This window comes from Gallinula chloropus (genome assembly GCF_964237585.1).
Source record: "Gallinula chloropus genome assembly, chromosome: 1".
In the NCBI taxonomy this organism is placed as follows: Eukaryota; Metazoa; Chordata; class Aves; order Gruiformes; family Rallidae; genus Gallinula; species Gallinula chloropus.
Window position 1 is genome coordinate 185,948,963 of NC_140085.1, and position 21,237 is coordinate 185,970,199.

Sequence of the window (21,237 nt, forward strand, 5' to 3'; positions counted from 1 at the left end):
GGGAGCCTTTCCCAGCTTTATCTTTTAACAAGAATCCTGACAACTCCCTTTTTTTAAAAAAAAAAAAAAAAAAAAGAAAATTTCTGTCATCTATTTCTTTTTTAAACCCCAGACCTGCATTTGCTCTGCTGATACACCATGTTTTGGTTTTTATTCCAGACTTTAATGATGGAAGCTACTTGCTTTGAAGGTACCTTTCCTTCACAGACATCCATAACATCCACCAATACAGAATCAGCAACAATCTCTCGACGCCCCTGGTTCTCAATGAAGTAGTAAGCTAAAAAGCGAAAGGCAGGTACCATCTTCTCAGTGATTTTTAGGCTTATTATTTGGTTTGAAGAGCGGACTCTTTCCAAAATCTCACTGTTACCCTTTGCCACAACCTGCAAGGCAGAAATAAACAGAAATTGAGTATTTTGAATAGACATAAGTATTTTGAATATACATAAATACATTTTTCTGAGGCCAATTCTATTTAAAGTTTATTCTCTTCTAGCAGCACCTAATTGTTTTAAATCCCAGGCTGCATACCAGTAGCCTGGAGGAAACCACCACACAGTGCCTCTAGCACAGGGACAAGGTGGTAAGCCTGTGGCTTGCTGGTCCTGTGGCCTAGGTTTGTACACAAATCTACCTCCTTTCACCCAGTCTTGCAGCTTGCAAAAGCGGGTTCCAGATAACAGTCTTATTTTTGTCTTCTGCAATGACAGGTCACCACCCTCCGGAGGGTGATATCATCAGCATTGTCATCAGTACTTAATCTTTTAGATGGTGTGGAGGGGTTGGAGCAGGAGGTTTCACCCAAAAAGTTACTGAGGATAAAGTATCACAGACTGGCCCTTAACTAATTTCAGCCCATTTTGCACTATTTAATTCTTTTCTTCCCATGTGATGCAAATTATATTCATGGCTTGTCAGAGGAGTGGGGAAACAGCCATAGTGGCAGTGCTAACAGTGCTCTTCCCTGAACAAAATACATGCAGCCTTCCTAAATGCACAGTGAAAGGGCTTCAGGAAGAAACAAAGACATGCTGCAGCCTGGTCTGAGATCCTCACTGCCTTCATTTGGGTGAACAAAGTTTGGGAGAAAGTCTCACTGCTCATCTCCAGCAATGCCTTCCTGTAGCCTGTCAGCGGCAATTCCAACCCTGTGCTAAGTCATCCAATTAAAATAAAACCCAACCCCTAAATTTAGCTTCTAGGGATATAATTATTACACTATATCTAAGTTCTATTAAAAATAAATGTGAACTGATGCCCATGGTGCTTATCGTCCTGGGAAATTTAAGCTGCTAAGGGAAATTATGGCAAAGAAAAGGAAAAGGGAATTTAAACACTTTTGACATTCAACAGATTCACTTTTGGAATGTATTCATGAACACATTTGTCTCCTTCAGCAAAATAAATACATTGCATTCCTGATGCCAGGCTTTTCCATCCATAGAACTGCTTTTCAAATCCAGTTTCAGAGTGCTATTTAGGGCCATACCAGCCAGTGTCTTCACTGATCCTTAGCTGTTGGAGGTAAAAGTAACCTACCTGTCACTAGTATCAGGAGCAGGTAACATAGACCCATGGTAATATAAGAGTCACATTATTCATGAAATAAGCAATAGTTAACTATAAATGGCTGGGATATTCAAGGTTCCCTAGAATATGATTAGGTTTTCTAGTTGCAGGGATAATATCTTTTATATATATATATATATGTATATGCATAGGTGTACATTATATATGTGTGTTTATATATATATATACAAAACAAGGTGGGAAGTTCTGTAATAGCTGATCGGTATTTACAGGAATCAGACCAATAAAAATAATATTTAATAATGGCTTATTGCAGGGCAAGAACACAAACTGGAAGGACTGGGACAGAATGAGATCTGGATTAAGAGATATTAAATTGTCATAGAAATCATAGAAATTATCCATCTAGGATTTCAACTTTTAAGGCTGTCAGTTTAGCATTTTTCAGAAATATATACACCCACATAATTATACTGAAAAACATTGCCCCACATGGACCTATTTGCTCTAGATTCTATTAGAAACCACAGACTAAAACATGTGCCTATGTGTCCATCTTCAGGAAAAAAACCCTTAAGATTTGTATATTATATACCTACAAATATTGACTTGCACTTAGCCTCTTCACTGAACTGAACAAACCCAGTTCCCTCAATCTCTCTTGGTAGGTTTACGTGTTCTGGGACACTGATCATCTCAGTTGTCCTTTGTTAGACCCCCCTCTGTTTTCCCACAAAGTAACTAGATAGATGTCCTGGACTGTATAATTTCTAAAAGAAATTATTGATATGCTATTGTTCAGTTTACCATATAATAGAAATAGTTGATATTTCCACTGCCAGATGGGCGAATATCATTCAGGGTGATGCGTAAGGTATCTCCCGGTGCCACGACAGTATGTGGAATGCTGATGCTGAGGTAGTTTGCGGAAGCAGACTGGTATCTTTCAGCTGTGATACTTGCTTCAGGTGATTCTAATTTTTCTCTCCCCTCTTCAGCCTTTACCTGTCAGGGAAGCAAGGACAGAATGAGTCAAGTGTCCCTCAAGACACTCATAAATCATAGGTTGCCAGGTTATTTGAAAAATGCTAGGAAATCAGACGAGTCACAGCTGAGACCTCAATAGCAGAACCTGGAGTCAAAGTACAGGATTGTACTTATCTCTCACCTTCTTTTGTCTCCTTGACAGGCTTGGCTCTTTCAGAATCAGAATCAATGGCTCAAAACCACAAAGTGAATTTGTGCTTCAGGAACTTTTCTCTGTCTTATATTGTGCACATATCTGAGCCCTCTGAGTGTCCAGGTCCAGCCAACTGTCTACTGGCTTATGACCTTTCCCTTCACCTTCTTCTCAACATTTTCTGTCACTTTTCATGGCAACATTCCTTACAGTCCCATTCCCATCCTCTTAGCCTGGAAAACGTGCATCCAAACCACAAAATAAAGCTCACCTTTACCACCAATGCATGCACTCCCAAAGCTCTCCTGCCCTCAGTGAGACATCCCCCAAGCTGTGCAGATGGCACAAGAAATCATGTTCCACCCTCTGTGCTAATTTAATGAAAACCGATCGTCCTCACTGTCATCTGTGATTGCCTTATGAGCTTCAGCGGCGTATTTTTAAACATGGATCTTTGGGTTTCCTTTACCTTTATTTGAAGATTCTGAACATCTCCAGGGATGTTGAATGTAAAAGGAGTTAGGCCCTCTGCATTTGAAAGTACAGTCCTCTTCATCGCAGATTTTCCAGGCAAGGTAATAGTAGTAGTGACAGGCACAGAACCAGCAGGAGAGCCATCAACCAAAGTGACAGATGCCTGTTGGAAAAACACATCTTTCTGTTACTTCAAGGAAATGCCTGGGTTTAAAAAATGTCCACAAACAAGAAGCAATTATTGTTGTAAAATCAGAAGAAGTACCAACCCACAACTTCACAACTTTAGTGTTGGAAAATTTGAGCTTTGAGAGAAGGGTGTAGCAATTGATTCTGTCTGGATTTTGAATAAGCTCAAAACATGTGAACATAGCTTAAGAGCTGCCCTAGACTTTCACTTTGCGTCTGTTAGATCTCAGCTGATCCCAGAGACACTTAACTGTTTTAAGGTAAACTTCTAACTAACTCTTTGGAGAAAATTTTGTAGTAAATATTGAAGGTGTGCAGTTTAAAACTTCAAATATTTAAATGTTTTGGCTTTTTTTAAAAGACAATAACTTGTTTTAGTTTTCAGAATTATAATTTTACATGAGATATATTATTATTTTAATCTTAGGATATGGAAGTGAGGAGGAGGCTGCTACTGTGTAGCAGTAGTACTGTAGAGTAGTAGTAGTACTGTAGAGTAGTAGTACCGTAGAGACCTATGTAATAGAGACCTGTGTAGTGCAACAGGGCACAGATGACTTCCAGAAGAAACACAGCATTTTCTGGCTTCATTTTCCCTCCTCAGGCTCTGTGTGTACAGAAACAAGACACACCAGACCCATAAACAGTATTGCCATGTTGGACCTATTCCTGAAGGTCTCTGTCCTACAGAGCTCTCACTGGGCCAGATAAGGATTTTATAAACTGAGCAGATATGATTCCCTTGCTATGGAGACAAATGCTCACATTTGGCTAAATACTACGTACCACAATAGAGAAGGGGGCTCCAGGTACAAAATACTTTTTGGTGTTAGACAGATCAACAACATAAGGTGATTTCACAAACTTCACGTTGCTGAGTTCTTCTTCCCTCACCTCACCACCTGTTAATATCAAACAGCACGAGTTGCCATGACCACAGTAACCATGTACTAGCGTATTAACATCGCACACGTTGTTCCTTTTTCAGGATTAATTGCATTTTTAGCAGTGTATATGAAGAAAACTCAAATATGATCTCTCCCTAAAGTGCTTCAGTCCTGTGGAGAGGAAGAGCTGGTTGCACGCGGATGGGGGACACAACCAGAGGCAGGCCGTTGTAAAGGTGTGCGGTGGTCCTGCCGGACAGCACTGCCAGGTCTGTGCCCTCAACAGCTCAGGCACAGAGACCTGCAAAGTGGTTTGCTACTCACAACATGAAAATTTTCCTCTAGCATATTGATTGGAACAAAGTTAATAGTACCTAATAGCCTCTTGTACAACTTTGTACCGACAGGACAGCTTTAGCATTTTAAATTCCCATTTAAGATTCTTCAAGTTAAAAAGCTCATTCTTCTAGTTACTTCTAGTTAAACATCTACCCTTAACTACTCCTAGAAAAAACAGTTACATGGCTTGCTTTAAACCAGTACATTCAGAGACAAACTTCCAATGCCATTATTTTCCCCTTTAACACTCCAGCGTTGAGAGATGTCACCCAGCCCACCAGCCTTTCCCTGTGTGGTGGTTTCATCAGCTGATATAACCGTGGGGAAGCATAAGAGGACTAACAGGACTCATGAAGGCTAGATCTTCCTCTGCATCTCACTATAGTACATATGCATCACCTTTAGACTGATGTCTTAACCAGCTGAGGTGCAAAGCAAGCTCATATTCCAAATTCAAGTAATAACTTGGCAGGTACAGAAGGAGTAGACATGGGTGAGGCAAGTGGTCAAAGATCTCAAGGGGAGCAATTTATTTGCCGTCATACAGGTGTTTGGTTATACTTTGGATGGACAAGGATACCTTAGGCACCCTCAAAGGGCTGCTTATGGGTCAGATCCTGTAGAAGAGCAGTTATAGGAGACGAGCACTTCTGGAGCAGCAGTGAGTAGCCACACAGAAATACAAAGGGCATTTGAAATTGTACTGGACATCTGTGTTCTGCTGAGTGAATCCAACCCAATGTAATTTTATGCACAGTAGGGGGTCAGAGGAAAGGGACTTTCATGCATTATGACACAAGCAAGCCTTGCAGTGAAGATTGGTTTCAGTGGCACAAAGTTCCCCACATGAAAAATCACACTAGAGAAACAGTTGTTACTCATAGAATCATAGAATTATCATGGCTGGAAAAGTCCTTCAAGATCACCAAATCCAACTGTCAGCCCTACACCACAGTAACCTCTAAACCATGTCCCGAAGTGCCATATCTACCTGGTTTTTTTGAGCAGCTCTGGGGACAGTGATTCCACCACCTCCCTGGGCAGCGTGTTCCAATGCCTGACCATTCTTTCAGTGAAAGTTTTCCTAACATCCAATCTGAATCTCCCATGGCACAGCTTGAACCCATTCTCTCTTGGCCGCTCATGAGTTATTAGGGAGAAGAGGCCAAACCCCACCTTACTACAGCCTTCCTTCAGGTAGCTGTAGAGCGCGACAATGTCTCCCCTCAGCTTCCTTTTCTCCAGGCTGAACAGCCCCACCTCCCTCAGCCTCTCCTCATAAGACCTGTTCTACAGACCACTAATCAGCTTAGTTGCCCTTCTCTGAACCCTCTCCAGCACTTTGATGTTCTTCCTATACTGTGGCACCCAAAACTATACACAGTACTCGAGGTGCAGCCTCACCAGGGCTGAGTAGTGGGGTAAGATCACCTCCCTGTACCTGCTGGTCACTATTCCTGATGCTGTTGGCCTTCTTGGCCATCTGGGCACACTGCTGGCTCCCGTTCAGCCTGGTGTTAATCAACACCCCCGGGACCTTTTCAGCTGAGTAGCTCTCCAGCCACTCTTCCCCAAGCCTGTAGCACTGTCACTTATTGTGGCCGAAGTTCAGGACCCAGCATTTGGCCTTGTTGAAGCTCATACAATTGGTTTTGACCCACCAATCAAGCCTGCCTAGGCCACTCTGCAGATCCTCTCTACCCTCAAGCAGATCTACACCTCCACTCAGCTTAATGTCATCTGAAAACTTACTAAGTAATAAATGGAGTATTTACATTGATCGCTCAGCCAAGGCATAGTGTACTTACTTGCAGTTTCTACAGCGGTAACAGCAATATATAGATTACATCCTTCCAGAGTGGAAATACTTTTTCCTATTGTCTCTTCCAGAAGTGATGTATTTAAAGTAACTCTTCCCCTTCCATCTTGAATCTAAAACAAAATTGAAAAAAAAATAATAGTACTGATCACCCTTGCTGGTTTGTTGCCATTAGGATTAAAAATTTACTGCTCATAGCATGACTATGGTATTATAGAGATCTATATTTTGGTGGTTTCTGACGCTATGCAGCTCGTGGTGGATAAGTCAGAATAGTTCCACTGAACTCCAGTACTTACTGACAGCTGTTGTTCCAGTCCTGTTTGAAACTTTTTCTCACTTTCCTCAATTATGCCAAATCGCACATAGGCAGCACCTTGAATCCCTTTCCCATAAGAGTGTCTTTGGAAGGAAGAAAAGTGAGGAGGTGAATCATTACAGTAGTAAACAGCAAACATAAACCAAACTAATAATTTTATGCTGAAATAAAATAGGGATATCTTTAGGCATCCCATCAGTGGCTAATAGCTTGAAAACAGAAAAACAGTCACACTAATAACACAAATACGAAGACTTACTGACGTGTATGCAAAGTGGTGATTTCAAGTGTGGACAAATATATGGAGTAAATCACATTGGCAGAATCACACATGGAGATTTCATCTCCTTCACAGGGAGCAAGGGAAGTATCCAGTCTATTTGACCTCATGAACAGAGCATTTAAAATTGGGGGGGGGGGGGGGGGGGGGAGCAGAGAATCATCTTAGAGACTGATAAAAAGTATTTGGTACCTCTGAAGACACGCAGAAACATCCTGCCTGCTAAAATTTTAATACCTGCATTAGACAGACACCTTCCACCCCATGTCTTTCCTGGGGATGTAGGAAGTGTAGCACAGGCACCTCTTTTAAGTGAAATATTTGCCAGATAGGTATCTGGCTGGAACACCCCATAACTCTCCATAGAGGTGATGAAGGGAGAGGATAGGGCACACTGGTGTATCTGGCAGGTTCCTTACTCAAGGAAAGCCTGGCAGATGGCATCCCTTTGCAGCACAGTGTGTGATGTGTTATGTGGGATCTGTCAAGACCATGATGGTGTCTTTTGCTTGTGGAAAACTTGCTTCATCTCAGTTCCGTAATGGTTTATTTTTGTTTAAAAATTCTTTCAAATTGACCTGATCAGCAGCTCTGAACTGTGCCAGTGACACCAACTGTGAGGCAGTTCTTGTAAAAACTGCTCAAAATGCCAGAACTACTAATTGCAGGAAACAAAATTGAGTAATACCAAATAACTGTTTGTTACATGCATGGCCAGCTCAGAGAAAGAAGTTCATTTATCAGGAATTCCTTATGTTGATTTTGATGAAAGTCAGGCAGGGGCCTGTGTAGTTCCACTAGGACCTTCTCCAATAGACAAAGAACAGTATCCAGTCATTCAAATCCAGTTTTCCTCTTAAATAATTATGATGTTAATGAGTAGTGAGGTACATATGAAGTAGTTGCACAGTCCATAAACTCAGAATTGAGTGTTGCAATAACATGAAGAGAAATATTTAGAAATTATTAAAATATTAAAGCCATTTATCTCATATCACTTCATATCACAATAGCAAGTAAATATGATTAAAGGTAATAATTGTTCAATAGGACAAAATAAAGAAGTGAAGGTGGCCAAGAGAAGATTAGAAGGGTTGAGTTTGTTCGGCCAAGCAAAAGAAGGTGGATACAGGACTCTGTCTGCTCTCTCCAGATGCTCTGGGGAAAAGGAGGATCAACACAGGAAAGGCAAAAATCTCAAGGACAGTAGGCAGAAGACCAACAAGGTATAAGCTGGCCAGGGATGAATTTAGGCCATAAATAAAACCTGCTAGATCTGGGTGTGTGAAGGATCAGTCTTCCACTTAGACATAGTCCAGGGTCCATGCAGCAAATCTAGCAACTGCACCGTTTGGACGTGAAAAGGAAGTACATTGCTCTAGAGAATTATTTGACTTATCTCTCCATCTTTCCCATATGCAAGGTGAGGAAGATATTTCTAATTATTTTTTATTCCAGCTGAGTGGTAAATAAAGGAAGAACATTCCCCTAACAGGCAGCCATTTAGTATTTCTACTGCTAAGAAACTTTAAAATTTAACAGCCAGGAAGACTTGAACTACCTTGAGGAGCCCCTGTTAGATCATACGTCAAAGTTTGATCTGGCAGTGTGGGATCAAAATACCAGCAGAAAATACTTATTCAATCCAGGTTCAGTCTGAGCCGTCCAAAGTATTCAAAATATTTTGGAGGGTTAAATTTTCATTGCCTGACTTTCCAGGTGACTCTATGTTTGATGCCATTCTAATCTGATATGTGTTCCGGTATAGTTTATTCTCCATAGAGACCTGACTTGTGGTCTGGCCAGTCTGAGAGCTTTGTAGTCATGTCTTGTCCAGATCAGTGTCATACTACTAAACAGTAATGCACATGTCTGTGGTGATTGCCACAGAAACTCCTCTGACTAACTGTATTTATGGGCTTGGAAGCATTTCTGCATAAAAAGTTTACTCTCAAATAAGCACCAGCTTATCATTTCTAAACTTCACTGGGCTTTGAGAAAATTTCATGCCCAAACTGGACTCCAGGTCAACTTGAATGACATTAAATAGCAATATCTGAGGCTTTAGAAAGTGTCTAAATGCTTAAACAAAAAATGTAAAGAAAGGCAGGTTATTGGTTTGCCTGGTACCTTACCTAGCTACACAGAGGAGAATCCTAAATACTCACCTTTTTACTAGCAAACAAAAATATTCAGAAAATCTTGTTCCATCTTGATCACCACTGCTTGGACCCATTTTACACTAATGTCTGGAGTCATTAGTGGAAATAGAGCGTATATAAGATTAAAGTCACATTCAAATAAAGGCAGAAGCTGGTTAACAGTTAACGACGAGAAAAAGGAGGTAGTTGCCAAGTCCATGCTCTACTTATCTGCACCTTAAAACACCCTCACTGTTAGCACACCTACTTTGCCTCGATATCAAACACAAAGTTTTCATTAGAGATGTGGTAGTATGGTTCACGTGGGATGAGTTTGACTTCAAAAGATGGAAGTTCTGCATGGAAAAAAAAGAAGATGAAATATCATGACATGCTAGTTTCAAACATACCATAAACTCCTGGCATTTGGCAATGCCCTCTGAGGATGCTCCTGTGTTTGGTTCTAGTTTGAATCATCAGCGCACCTCTGAAACAAATCTGATGGTCTTCTCTTACCCTGCTTTGCTTCAATAGTGGAGCAGTCTTCTAATGCACAAAATTGACTTATTTCCTATGGAAATGAGCCAGAAGATGTGCTCCCACTGCTAATGGTCTTAAGGTGCCTTGGACTAGAAGCAGCCTGAAGTAAACCCACCCTGAAATGGGTTGAATGTGGACATGAGGTCCTCAGCATTGACTGTGTCACTCCACAATTTGTACCCATAAAGCCAAAGTATTTGCTGCTGTAGATACAGCCAGAGTCATTTGCTTGTGTGTGTAGGTGTTTGCAGAGGATGCAGTAGCAGCCACTAGCCAGTGCAAAACTTAAACTGAGATTTTCATGCAATCCTGGGGCTTTCTTTTGCCTTAGAAGGAAAATTTACAAGAAAGCATAATTATAGCACAAATAAATCAAGCCATTTATTACCCTAAATTGTTAATTTTCTACATTTTTTACCAGTGCCTTTATTGTCTTTATGAAAAGCTTCTCTGAACTTGGGAACAACTCTAATCAACTTGCAAGCTGCATTCTTCTCAGAAAAAAAAGCCCAATATTTTTTCTTCATTCTAGTCTTTACTGAAAAATTCAACCAAAACTGGAATAATTTTTAAATGGAACTCATCTCTATTTTTTCTGCAGTAGGAGGGCCCTTCAAAAAAGGATGTTTTGTGAAAAATGTTAAAGTTGTGAAATGTGTACAAAAATAATTATTGCTTTTCCAAATACAAGTGGAAGACACACAAAGCCAGATTTTTCCTTCTGTACATCAGAGGTAGCAATGAGGAACAGGAAGTCTGTAAATCAAGTCCTTAATACCCAACTACAGTCAGGTTTAATCACTGCGGCATACTTTTTAACAAGTAGCAATGAATTCACACATATTTGTTATCCAAATTAAATATTCTCTTACCATAGATTTTAACTTCAAATTCAGCTGAAACGTTGGACATTTCATGTTGATAAAACCAAGCTTTGATTTGCCAAGATCCAGGCCTAAAGTTCAGATTGACCAGAAAACAGTTGATTAGATTCCCCAGATACTTTATGACACTAATACATTTAAGTTATCTCTACATGCTAATATTTTCCTTGTTTTGATCTCATCTCAGACTAACTTATTAATGGATTTCTCCTTGCTGGGAGGAATCAGCAACATATTTCCAAATGTCCTGAGAAACTCAGAAGGGCTTCACAAGGGACTGCAAGATAATTTATTTATAAACCACATACAACATGCTGCCTTTGAAAAGCCTTCAGACGTAGACAATTCATATGTTTCCTTTAGCTTATCCTCACTGTGATGTCAAAAGTAAATTTAGCGTGCAAGAATGTATTGAAAGAAGTAAAAACTTCTCTGTTGAAATCAGGAGTCATTAATTACACTTTGCAAATTGGGCCTTTACAAAAGTGCTCTCCTGAATGTAGTTATATGGTTGAGCAGATACTAAGCAGTTTGCTAAATTGCTCCTTACCAGGACAAACGTAACTAACTGCAGTACCTGAACATTAAATTCTTGACTCAGGTCTCAGAGATGAGGTACTTAAAAGTAGAAAGGTATTAACTGCAGCTTCAATCTCCATTCCATGGTGGAGAGGGAGAGGAGGAGAGGAGAGGTAAGGAGAAAGAGAAGAAGAGGTGAGGTGAGGAGAGAAGTAATTCAAGCAATTCAGCAGTTAAAAATCTTAAATACTTATGTACTTTGACAGGTAAAAGGAATGCATCTGGATGACTTGATCCTGCTAATAGGAGGTAGGCTTAGTCCTCCTTACTTTAGATACTATACTGTGAGGTCTTTCATCTGTGTAGGTCCACTCAGGCACCTCTTCAGTCAATGGAGAGGAGAAGACAGTGCTAAGGCACAGTGCATCTCATCCTGACATAGGCATCTAAGTCAGGCCAGATGAATTGCAGCCTAAAGATGCTCCAGTGTCAGAGAAAGGAGTGCAGGGTGACCAGCTCAGGTGTAGACCCCAGCATGGCAGGAGGCTCCAGGCATGGCTCCTGTCATGCTGTGATGCTTCCTAAATGTAACCAGAGCAAAACTCATCTGTTTTTAGTGTATTTCCTGTCTCCCTGCTCTTGTAACAAAATGGTAAAGCAGACAACACAGAGTAAGAAAAGCTAGAAAAAGGGAAAACAGGATCAGAGCAGAATGAAGGGAAGGACAGGACTCTCTTTAGCTTGAAGATAGTTCTGCTGCAAGGCACGAGGCACAACAGTAACATACTCGGCAACGTCAGGTATTTCAAAGGTATCACTGAACACCCTTTTTATTTTCCGTTCTGACTTTTTAACCACCATTCCTTTAGTATTCTGTAGAGAGAGAGAGAAAGCAAACATAAAATTATGCACCAGGTGCCAAACATTTACATCCAAAAGCTCAAGTTTATATATTACTCTTGAAGCAATAGAGTGTTCTGCTCACTTTCCTACTTCAATACTCACGTTACATTTCCCTTCATACTCTTGATATTGGCCAAAAAAGACTAGACATATCTCACAACGTAGCAATACTGATTTCTGAAGAGGGGTCATATCTATTGTTTTTCTCTTAGATCATTTGTGGAAGTTTTTCATAGTTGGTGTGCTGAGGAAGCACTCAGTAAAAGCCTTTTTTTGGTATACTTACTAGCACAGCGACTGTAACGGTGTCTTCTACAGGCCTCATAGCATTGTCCAGAATGAAGACCCTGTATTTTACTGTTTAACAGAAGAATAAATGCGTTAACATATTTATTTCTGACGTTCCTAGATAGTAGAGCTGCTGAATTTAGGATACAACACCATCTTTTAATGAAAAAGGAGTCTGAGAAATTTCAAGAAGAATTAAATTCTTCCAGAGGCTTTGCATGTTACATGACCAGAGACCTTTTTGAAGAAAATTCAAAAATATGATCAGGGAGCGTCACTCACTTTTGTGTTTCTTCTGGAGTCAAGGCCTGCTACCAAACTCAAGAATATTTTTGACTACCCTCTCTTGTTGCTTACTGAATTTGTTAAGTAACAGAACAGTTGTGGTTTTAAAGTTCAAAGGATATTTGGTGTTGCAAGCAGAAGCAATTGGAGGCTTTTTTTGTTGTGGTTTTGTTTTGGTTGGTTGGATTTTTTTTTCAAATTCCTCACGGTTATTTTTTCCAAAGGAAAGTAATTATTAAGCTTTTTGGACAAAAAGGAGTGGATTTTTTTTTAGGATCCTATTGGAAGAGATCATGACTTTTTGACTTCAGTGGCATTTCCACATGGGATGCTGCAATGTGAAGAGCAGACCCTGCCTGTCGAAGGCAAGTTTTAAGTCTGCACTGTCTGGACAGACACAGGGGTTAAATTAGAAGAATTTACATTAGAAAGGATAGAGTTGTTATTGCTTTTTCTAATCATGCCTTTGTGTCATCTACATTCAACATCTGAAATGTAGAATTTGCATGTTAACCTTTGGAATTTGGTGTGTATATAGTCTTATCTGTCTGAATAAAAATGTATCCTTTCTTGGAAGACAGGAGGATGCGAATGCTTCTCGAGGGCTCCTGGTAAAGCTCCCTGCTTTCGGTGACGAGCAGAACATATGGATGATTGCTCCTCTTGAATGTATCCTGCTGCAGACTCCCTGGTTTGATCTGAGAGCACAAGAAGAAAAACCCCACAGAGTCAGACATGAAACTGGTAACTTTGCAATCACACAAAGGCCAAAAATGGCTGAAGTGCTTAAATAATTTTATTAGCATTATTCAGCAAGAAATACTAAATTATATCTTTCTTTTAAGTAGATGTGCTAACTAATGTCCCATTTCCCACCACAGAGACACATTATTCTGTCTGATGGCAATGACTCAAACCCAGGGACTTTTCTTCAGTCTACATTACAGGCTTTGGTCTGAGACTTGACATTTTTAAAGGTTTCTCCTATTTTATAGCAATGGCCAAAGGCATGAATGCAGTCTTAGTTTAGGAGATGCAGAACAATGAGCAGTGATAAAAAAATCAAATGCTTTAAAATTTCATTTCAATCACGTGATCTATAGTGATGAAAAGATCTTTCATCACTGTGTGACAAAATACTGAGTTCGCTTGTTGGGCATTAAAGCACCACTGAAATTATATTAGGCATTGTTTTATATAGCTGATTGAGTGAATAGAATACTGCTGTCGCTGGAATGGGTATTTGGTCTTCTGTCTCTAGGGATCAGTGTTACAGATTCACAGAATCACAGAATCATAGGGGTTGGAAGGGACCTCCAGAGATCATCAGGTCCAACCCCCCTGCCAAAGCAGGTTTCTTAGAACAGAATGCACAGGTCGGCATCCAGATGGGGCTTGAATATCACCAGAGAAGGAGACTCCACAAGCTCCCTGAGCTGCAGGGCTCTGTCACCCTCACTGGGAAAAAAGTTCTTTCACATGTTGGTGCAGAACTTCCTGTGCTCCAATTTGAAGCCATTGCCCCCTGTTCTATCTCCACAGAAAACTAAAAAGAGGCTGGCCGTTTCCCCCTGTTGTCCCTCTTCCAACATATTCCTAGTACGGATTATATATGTGTTTTTTAATACCAGTTTAAAACATTTACATCACTATAGATGATACACTCACCATTAATTTTTTCATGTCTTGGTAGTTGTTATTTTGGTTAAGATTAAAGATGGTCCTCTCTGATATAACCTGATTTTTTTTCTCATCTTTGAAATACGCAGTAACTGTAACAGGGTGCTGTGCTCCATGGACTTGAACTGTTATTGTCTCATGTATGCCCAGATGTATCACATTGGGGGCAGTAATAAGAAATCTAAAATAACATAGAAAAAAGGTTGTCCAGTCTGTAGTCTGATTTTTGCATAATACGAGGATGTCCAGTACAAATTTTAAAGAATAACAGACTTTCACATAGTAGATGAGTCTGGAACTTGAGGAGATCACCTAGTCCATCCCCCTTCTTAGTCAGAGAATAAAAGAAGACAGTTTCTAGTCTGGTTGATCCCCAAATCCTGAACCATCATATTTAGGTCCTACAAAAGTTCAGTCCCTATGGATGGGAGACAAAACAACCAAAATATATCCCAGGAACTTCCAATGCCACTTACAGACTGGTTTACCTCAGGGAAAGTTCTATTAACTCAACTTTATAGAAACAAACCAGGACATACCTGAATATATAAACAGATATTCATAAATACATATTTGATGCATAAAGAAGTCGTGCATCTTCATGTACTAGCACCTACATTATGCTAGCTTGTGCTTTAATGTGTCCAGAGGCATTGATCTCCTATATAACCATACGTGTGGGGTTTCAAGTTGCTGAGATTGATTCAGATGTCACGGTTTGTGAAATGCTGGCAATGAGAGACCATAGAAGGTGAGACCACAACCCTGGGAACAGCCGAGCTGGAGGCTGTCTGGGATTTAGTATTTTTTACTCTAATCTACTTTCCTTTATTGCTAACTCTGCTCTGGTGTGTCTTGGCAATTAATTTCATGACCTTTAAAATGTATATTATCATTCTCGACATCTTTTTTTAGGTATCTTTTACAGGCAAAAATGAGAGCACCATGTGCATAGCCATGTCTCAAAGATATAATGGCATATACACGAAGAATTGTTCTGAGCTCAAGAAAGATACTTTTGGAAAATTATTATTCTGCAGAAGAGTTCAAAAATCAAAGATAAATGATTTTACCATTATCAGAATGGTTTGGCTGAACTTTTTCTTACTTTTTGAAAAAAGTCTCTTCTTTCTTAAAATTATAAAATGAAATGTGGGTTATGGAAACAAGGGAATAAAAACCGTGTTTTCTTTCAACTGAAACTCAGATTTACTTCTTTTTTTCTGATAATAACCACAGTTTTATCAGTCTTGCCTGTAGATTTGTGAAAATACCTTTTAATATTTCTAGTTTATAATGAATGAAGAACTTGGTCTTTCAGTTATATCCACCCTCTTTCAATGCTTGATCTTTATTCTTTTTGTATGCCTAATTGTCTTCTCTAATTCATTAGTAGATTAAGTTTGGCATCTATATATGTTCAAACACTGGAATGTTGAGAAGGAAGTTTTCATTTTCAGCTGTGTTCATTGTATTTTCTCAATGGCATTGAAGGGGTTTTACTCTGAAAGTGCCACTGCATATATAGTCTCTTGGCTCTAGGAAAAGGTGAGTGAACTTATATAAAAGACCTGTCTTCAAATATGGAAAAGAGAGAGCAATTCTTGCTCTCTGCCATAGCCTACAGAAATTTAAGGTCTTTTTTTTTTTTTTTCCTTTCAGTGGTATAGTTAGTTGTTCAAAACTGTACTTAGGAAATAGGTCAGACAGATACGATCACTAGCCTACACTGCCCATCACTGCTACCAGCCAGACACAAGCCAGATCTGGTCTCAATGCTTCATGATGATGTTTTCCTGACACAATGTTCAGCTTTATACACCTAATACATTCAGAACCTTGTATTTCCCACATCAAATTACCTCAAAAAAGAACTATCCCAGTCCCTGTTTTCATTAAGATTTTATCATAAATGACAAAGCCCATGTTTTACTGAAGACAAAGTGGGCATCAATGCACCGTAGCTATCCCAATATCAAATTTCTATGGGGCTGTAGTTTTCATGCTAATGGGGACTCTAGAGGTGAACCCTAAACTTGCTGCCCCAAGTCTGGCCCTGGTTAAAACCTCGTAAGGAGAGGAACCGGTATTCAGGGCTGGAGATAACTCACTCAAGGGTGACATGGAGGGGGGAAGAGGATTTGCCCAAATATCCTGTCAAAGCTCTCCTCTATGGCAAGGTACTGAAAAAGCTCAATCATGGTGGGAACAAAGCAAGAATCTCTTCTTCTGCTGCTCTGCCCTACAGATAAAGGTCAATTTGAAACATCTTTAACATGCTCCATAGGTTTCCTCACAGAGAAACACAGGAATTTGTCCAACTAGAAGAACCAGTATCAATGCATGTAAATCTCCACTAAAATATAAAGCATCAGAAAATCCGGAAGCTCTCCCAAATGTGAAACCTTTGCTTTCTGCAATGTACAAATCAATTACAGAGAGTTATTCTTCCCCCAGATTTTCCAATTTGATAAATATCATAAAACAAAGATGAACAAGCAGCAATAACAACATTAACATCACACTTTAGAAAGACAACTTTAATTATTTGTTACTGAATGGAGATTCCTCCCCTTAAAAGGGCAGTTTTGAGTTTTTTACTTTTTACCTTATTAAGGTTACACAAATTTTCAGAAATCTGAGATACAGGCTTTGTTAATTCTATATCAAGACCACTATATTTCCTACTTTCTCTTTCAATGTATTTATTATAAGCGAAGAATTAATAATAAAATGTACTTACGATGGTGCTTCCTGTGTATTGGAAAACAGTGAACAAAAGATCATAAAAAATACCAGCCCTTCCATTGGAAAACTCTACAACATCTGCAAAACAGAAACACCAAACAGCCACTGTCAATCTATCGTTGAGGTGCAGTTTGTAGGAAATGGGCTGATGCCACATTACAGCAAAGAACATTACCTGTCCTGGTTATTTATTAATAACTTGCAAAACCATGCAGCCTGTAATGATGGGCGTGCAGCGATGTACAAATTAATAGCCTGGGGTGAGACATTCTGGACTAAGCCACAATTTTACTTCTGATTATCCACTCGTCATTTTCCAGCTTCACTATTTTCACAGGATAGCAACTAGAAGTCATGGGCAGAGAGGAGTTTTCACAAGTACTGCAAAGGCAATCCCAAACTCAAAGAAGACACCATGGATGAAAGTGTTGCTGTAAAGCATTTCAAAATGAGGAAAAAGGCAAGTGACAGGTCCCATCTCTATGCCATTAATTAACTCCAGGCATCTCAACAGTCCAGCAAAGGTGAGAGAAAGCGCCTTGTGGTTTAGATAGCACCAAAGGAACTGCACTGGAAATCACAGAGTCACAGAATGGTTTAGGTTGGAAGGGACCTCAAAGACCATCTAGTTCCAACCTCCCTGCCATGGGCAGGGACACCCTTCACTAGACCAGGGTGCCCAAACCCCCTTCCAGCCTGGCCTTGAACACTGCCAGGGAGGGGGCAGTCACAGCTTTTCTGGTCAGCCTGTACAAGTCAGTCCCAATCTGTACTCTCAAAGGCATTCATCTGCTGTAAGTGGAAATAAAATGGATATCTCTGAGCCATTCAGCCCAATTTTCCTTTATAGTCAAGACAGGGGGCTTTTCCAGAGGGCCATAAGTCTTCGACTTATCACAAGCACATAAGATGACTCATCAGTTGAAGCCATTCCAGACTGCAGTAAAGACACATGTCTTAAAAGGCAGGGTACTCAAAAAAAAGGGAAAAAAGTTATCTCAGGAATAACTGTGGGAACCAGTTTTGATCAAAAGCAAATGGAAGAACAAACTGAAACTCTCATCAGGTCTCATTTTTTCAAGCCTTTGCTGGATCTTGTCTCCCAAACATAATTTTGTTGACCCATGAGAATGGAAAACTGCCCATCTGATTTACAGGGAGGTCAAATCCCAGATATTATCACATGGCTGACCAAAAGTTCTGTGGGTAAACTGCCCTTTAGCACACCAAATTTATGTCTGTGTCTTTGATTATCAGCAATGGGTGCCTTAAATCAGCACTGCATTCTTTCTAAGATGAATTCATGCTCACAGCAAGGGCTCACTGCACCCAGCCACATTGCACTGTCAGGGTAAAGGGACCTCTGTTTCATCCCATCCCTTGCCTAAGGGACATCCCTTGCCTTGCTCTTCAGCCATCAGCAGCTTCAGCAAGAGCTGCTTCAAGACAGAGAAATAGGAGAAGAGAAGAAGGTGTAAGGTGTTGACAAACAAGGTCACTTTTACCCTGGCTGTGTCACCAGTGTGGTAGCTCCCTCTGAGAGAAAAACATGTGGATGGCAAATGCTTTTGTGTCTGTTGGTGGTCACAGAAAGTACTAGTAGTGGTAGTAACAGGAATGTAACAGGAATGTTTCTGGCTTCAAACTCTCATGAGCAAAAGTTAAGCTTTGCCTGCTCTGGGCAGTTGGGTTTTTTCCCAAGAGCCATCCTGTTGCTTTCTTCCGGGTTCCACTCTCATGTCAGGTGTCAGTCAGCAAGGGAGAGGTGAAGAAAAGGAAATATGGACCCTCAGCATCCAAATCCATGCTTTCTGGGAGTTGTTTGCAGGAGATCAGAAACAAGAACTGTTAAGACCAAAGTTATTTTCACTCTGCCTTCACTCCCCACCCTCTAATTCCCTCTGCAGTTACACACTGACAGAACTGATTTATTTCCATACCAAAATCACATCATTTTCCTCAGGACCTCTGGCCTCCCAAACCCAAGCTATTTGGTGAAGAAGAGTAGAGATTTCCATCATGAAGCTAAGCTTCCACAAAGGTTTTGCGGAAGTTCTCTTGGGAACAGGGCTCATGCTCTCCCTGGAGAACCAAGAGGCTTAGTAAACTTGTATCTGGTAAAATAAGGACTTCTCAGTCTTGCATGAACAAAGAGAAGATAATGGGGGAAGCTAATTAACAGCAGCAGTAGCTGTGGAGCTTTCTAAGGTTCCTGCCATTTTTGGAGGCAGTTCCAAGGTCAGTGCTGATGCAGTCACTGAGCAGTCTTGGTCACTAAAACAGAACATGAAACTAGCCTCAAGTTTTGCTCCAGAACAAAAAAAAAAAAAGAAGAAGAAAATTAATCACCATCCACAAGGTCAATGCCCTTTCCTTGAGAAACCCTTGTGAGTTCTTGCAGTCAAAAAGTCAACAGTTTACACAAGAACATGAGACAACCAGCATGGATTTCCTATTCCTGAAGTCACGGGAAAGGCAACTTTGCACTGTGGGGTCACACCAAAACCTTGCTGTTGTGCCAGCCTTTATCAGCAGGGAGGAGAAGGGCTTTCCATTGTCCAGGCTGGCTTGTTTGTCAGGGGGCCAAGGTCTGTTTGTACAGCTATACAAACAGCCATGTATGAACTCACAGAGAGACATTTTCATGGATCAGTTTTTAAAGGGGACCTTGTATAAGCCATTTTTTGCTTTCACTTTTTTCAATTGGATTTGCATGCTTTTGTTTCCTTGTGCAGGAGGAATATACACACACGCACATGTACATAACAGCTATCCATAGCTATATGTTGCAGAAACATGAATCTAAGAGGTATTCTGCCTCATGATAAAAAAGGCAATTTTTTTAGCCAAACATAAACCAGTAGATGTAGATAAATAGGGATACTCTCACTCTCACAAACAAACAAATATAGACATAACCATTTATATAACTAAACTTAAAATTTCTTCTGCTTTATTTGCCTGTCTTTGGTTTTAGACAAAATGATCATTGCGCTGATTCTCTAGTAGCACAGGTTCTTCACATAGGCTGGGATTGTGATTTCTAGTATGATGCAAAATATTCCAGTCCAAAGCCACATTAAAATATAATAAAATATGAAGTGAAATGAAATGAAAGTATCTTGGTTGAAGGCCTCCAGCACATGCATGAAAGAGAGAACACGGGAAAATCGCCTTGGAATAACTTATGTGCCTGTTATTTTTCTAAAGGCAAAGTCCTCTACTATTTATTCATCAGACGCATTTCACCAGGTATGCTATCGATCCTTCAGCTGACCCCCAGCCCAGCCCCACAGAGTCTGGGACTGATGTATGTGTAAGAAGGAACTAGTGAACCCTGAACTCAGGAAGACAGGCTTGCTTTATTTTGACTACATGCTATCTCCCCTTTCAGTAGCTTCATTTGAACTTTTGTAGGTTTTCACGGTGTTTGGAGCACCTGCACCAGTTTTTCTGTTGTTCAGCTTGAAGTTCTCCCAGAAGGTTTTTTCCCCTTAATCTGCCTAAATACTGACTAGAGCAAACTTCTTTTCTCCTCTGCCTGGCAGAAGGGTACAAAGGACGGCTTCACAAAGCACATTTTACAAATAAGCACCGTGGTGACATCCTCTTTGCTGAGTTGCAGGGAATTGTGACCAACACAAAAGGCAATATTTCACTTCTGACAGTTCAGAAAATTAGATTTTAAAATCCTTTTTCAACAGAAGACCATGAAGTGGAGGTCTAATTTGAAAAGTTCCTCTTAACAGTAGGATAACTTCTCTTTAGTATCAATGTAAATTGGAAATGCAAATTGTAACTATATACTTCTTTCTTTACTATAATATTGGTCATGAAACAAAAAGTTAATCTAGGCTCTAGATGCTTTTTCCATTAAAAATTGTCCTTTTTTTTTCTATATTTCCTTTAAATGTTCTGCATTTTGTTCTCCCAAGTGTATCTGCTGAAAACAAGAAAAGAAATCTATTTAAAAGAGGAAAACCAGTATATCTATGGCCTTTTCTGCTCTCAACGAGGAGCCTGAATTTCAGGGCAATTGAGCAACCAGCCTTACAGTATTAACTGCTACTGTAATAATACATCCTGTTTTTTTTGTCAGATACCTTTTTCAGGACCTCAAACCTCTTAACAACTCTAAGAAAGGTCAAATTAAATAAATACACCATCCAGAGGCTTAGTGGGAGAAAAAGCCACTGGATGGGTCATGATCAGGACAGGAGGAGATGTGT

The 21,237-nt window shown here is 40.0% G+C and overlaps 1 protein-coding gene across 1 annotated transcript in view; it reads right to left on the reverse strand.

The window, feature by feature from the left end:
• Window positions 1–17,093, reverse strand: part of LOC311201787 (complement C4-like) — a 48,980-nt gene extending 31,887 nt beyond the window's left edge. The window contains exons 1-13 of the mRNA XM_084276231.1: window positions 17,004–17,093; window positions 14,249–14,441; window positions 13,095–13,278; window positions 12,294–12,364; window positions 11,892–11,977; window positions 10,574–10,656; window positions 9,430–9,517; window positions 6,721–6,823; window positions 6,411–6,534; window positions 4,163–4,278; window positions 3,183–3,350; window positions 2,341–2,538; window positions 195–386 (exon numbers count right to left, since the gene is read on the reverse strand). Of these exons, the coding sequence (XP_084132357.1) occupies window positions 195–386; window positions 2,341–2,538; window positions 3,183–3,350; window positions 4,163–4,278; window positions 6,411–6,534; window positions 6,721–6,823; window positions 9,430–9,517; window positions 10,574–10,656; window positions 11,892–11,977; window positions 12,294–12,364; window positions 13,095–13,278; window positions 14,249–14,441; window positions 17,004–17,068 (1,671 nt within the window). The 5' untranslated portion in view covers window positions 17,069–17,093. The remainder of the gene's footprint in view (window positions 1–194; window positions 387–2,340; window positions 2,539–3,182; window positions 3,351–4,162; window positions 4,279–6,410; window positions 6,535–6,720; window positions 6,824–9,429; window positions 9,518–10,573; window positions 10,657–11,891; window positions 11,978–12,293; window positions 12,365–13,094; window positions 13,279–14,248; window positions 14,442–17,003) is intronic.
• Window positions 17,094–21,237: the final 4,144 nt, after the last annotated feature.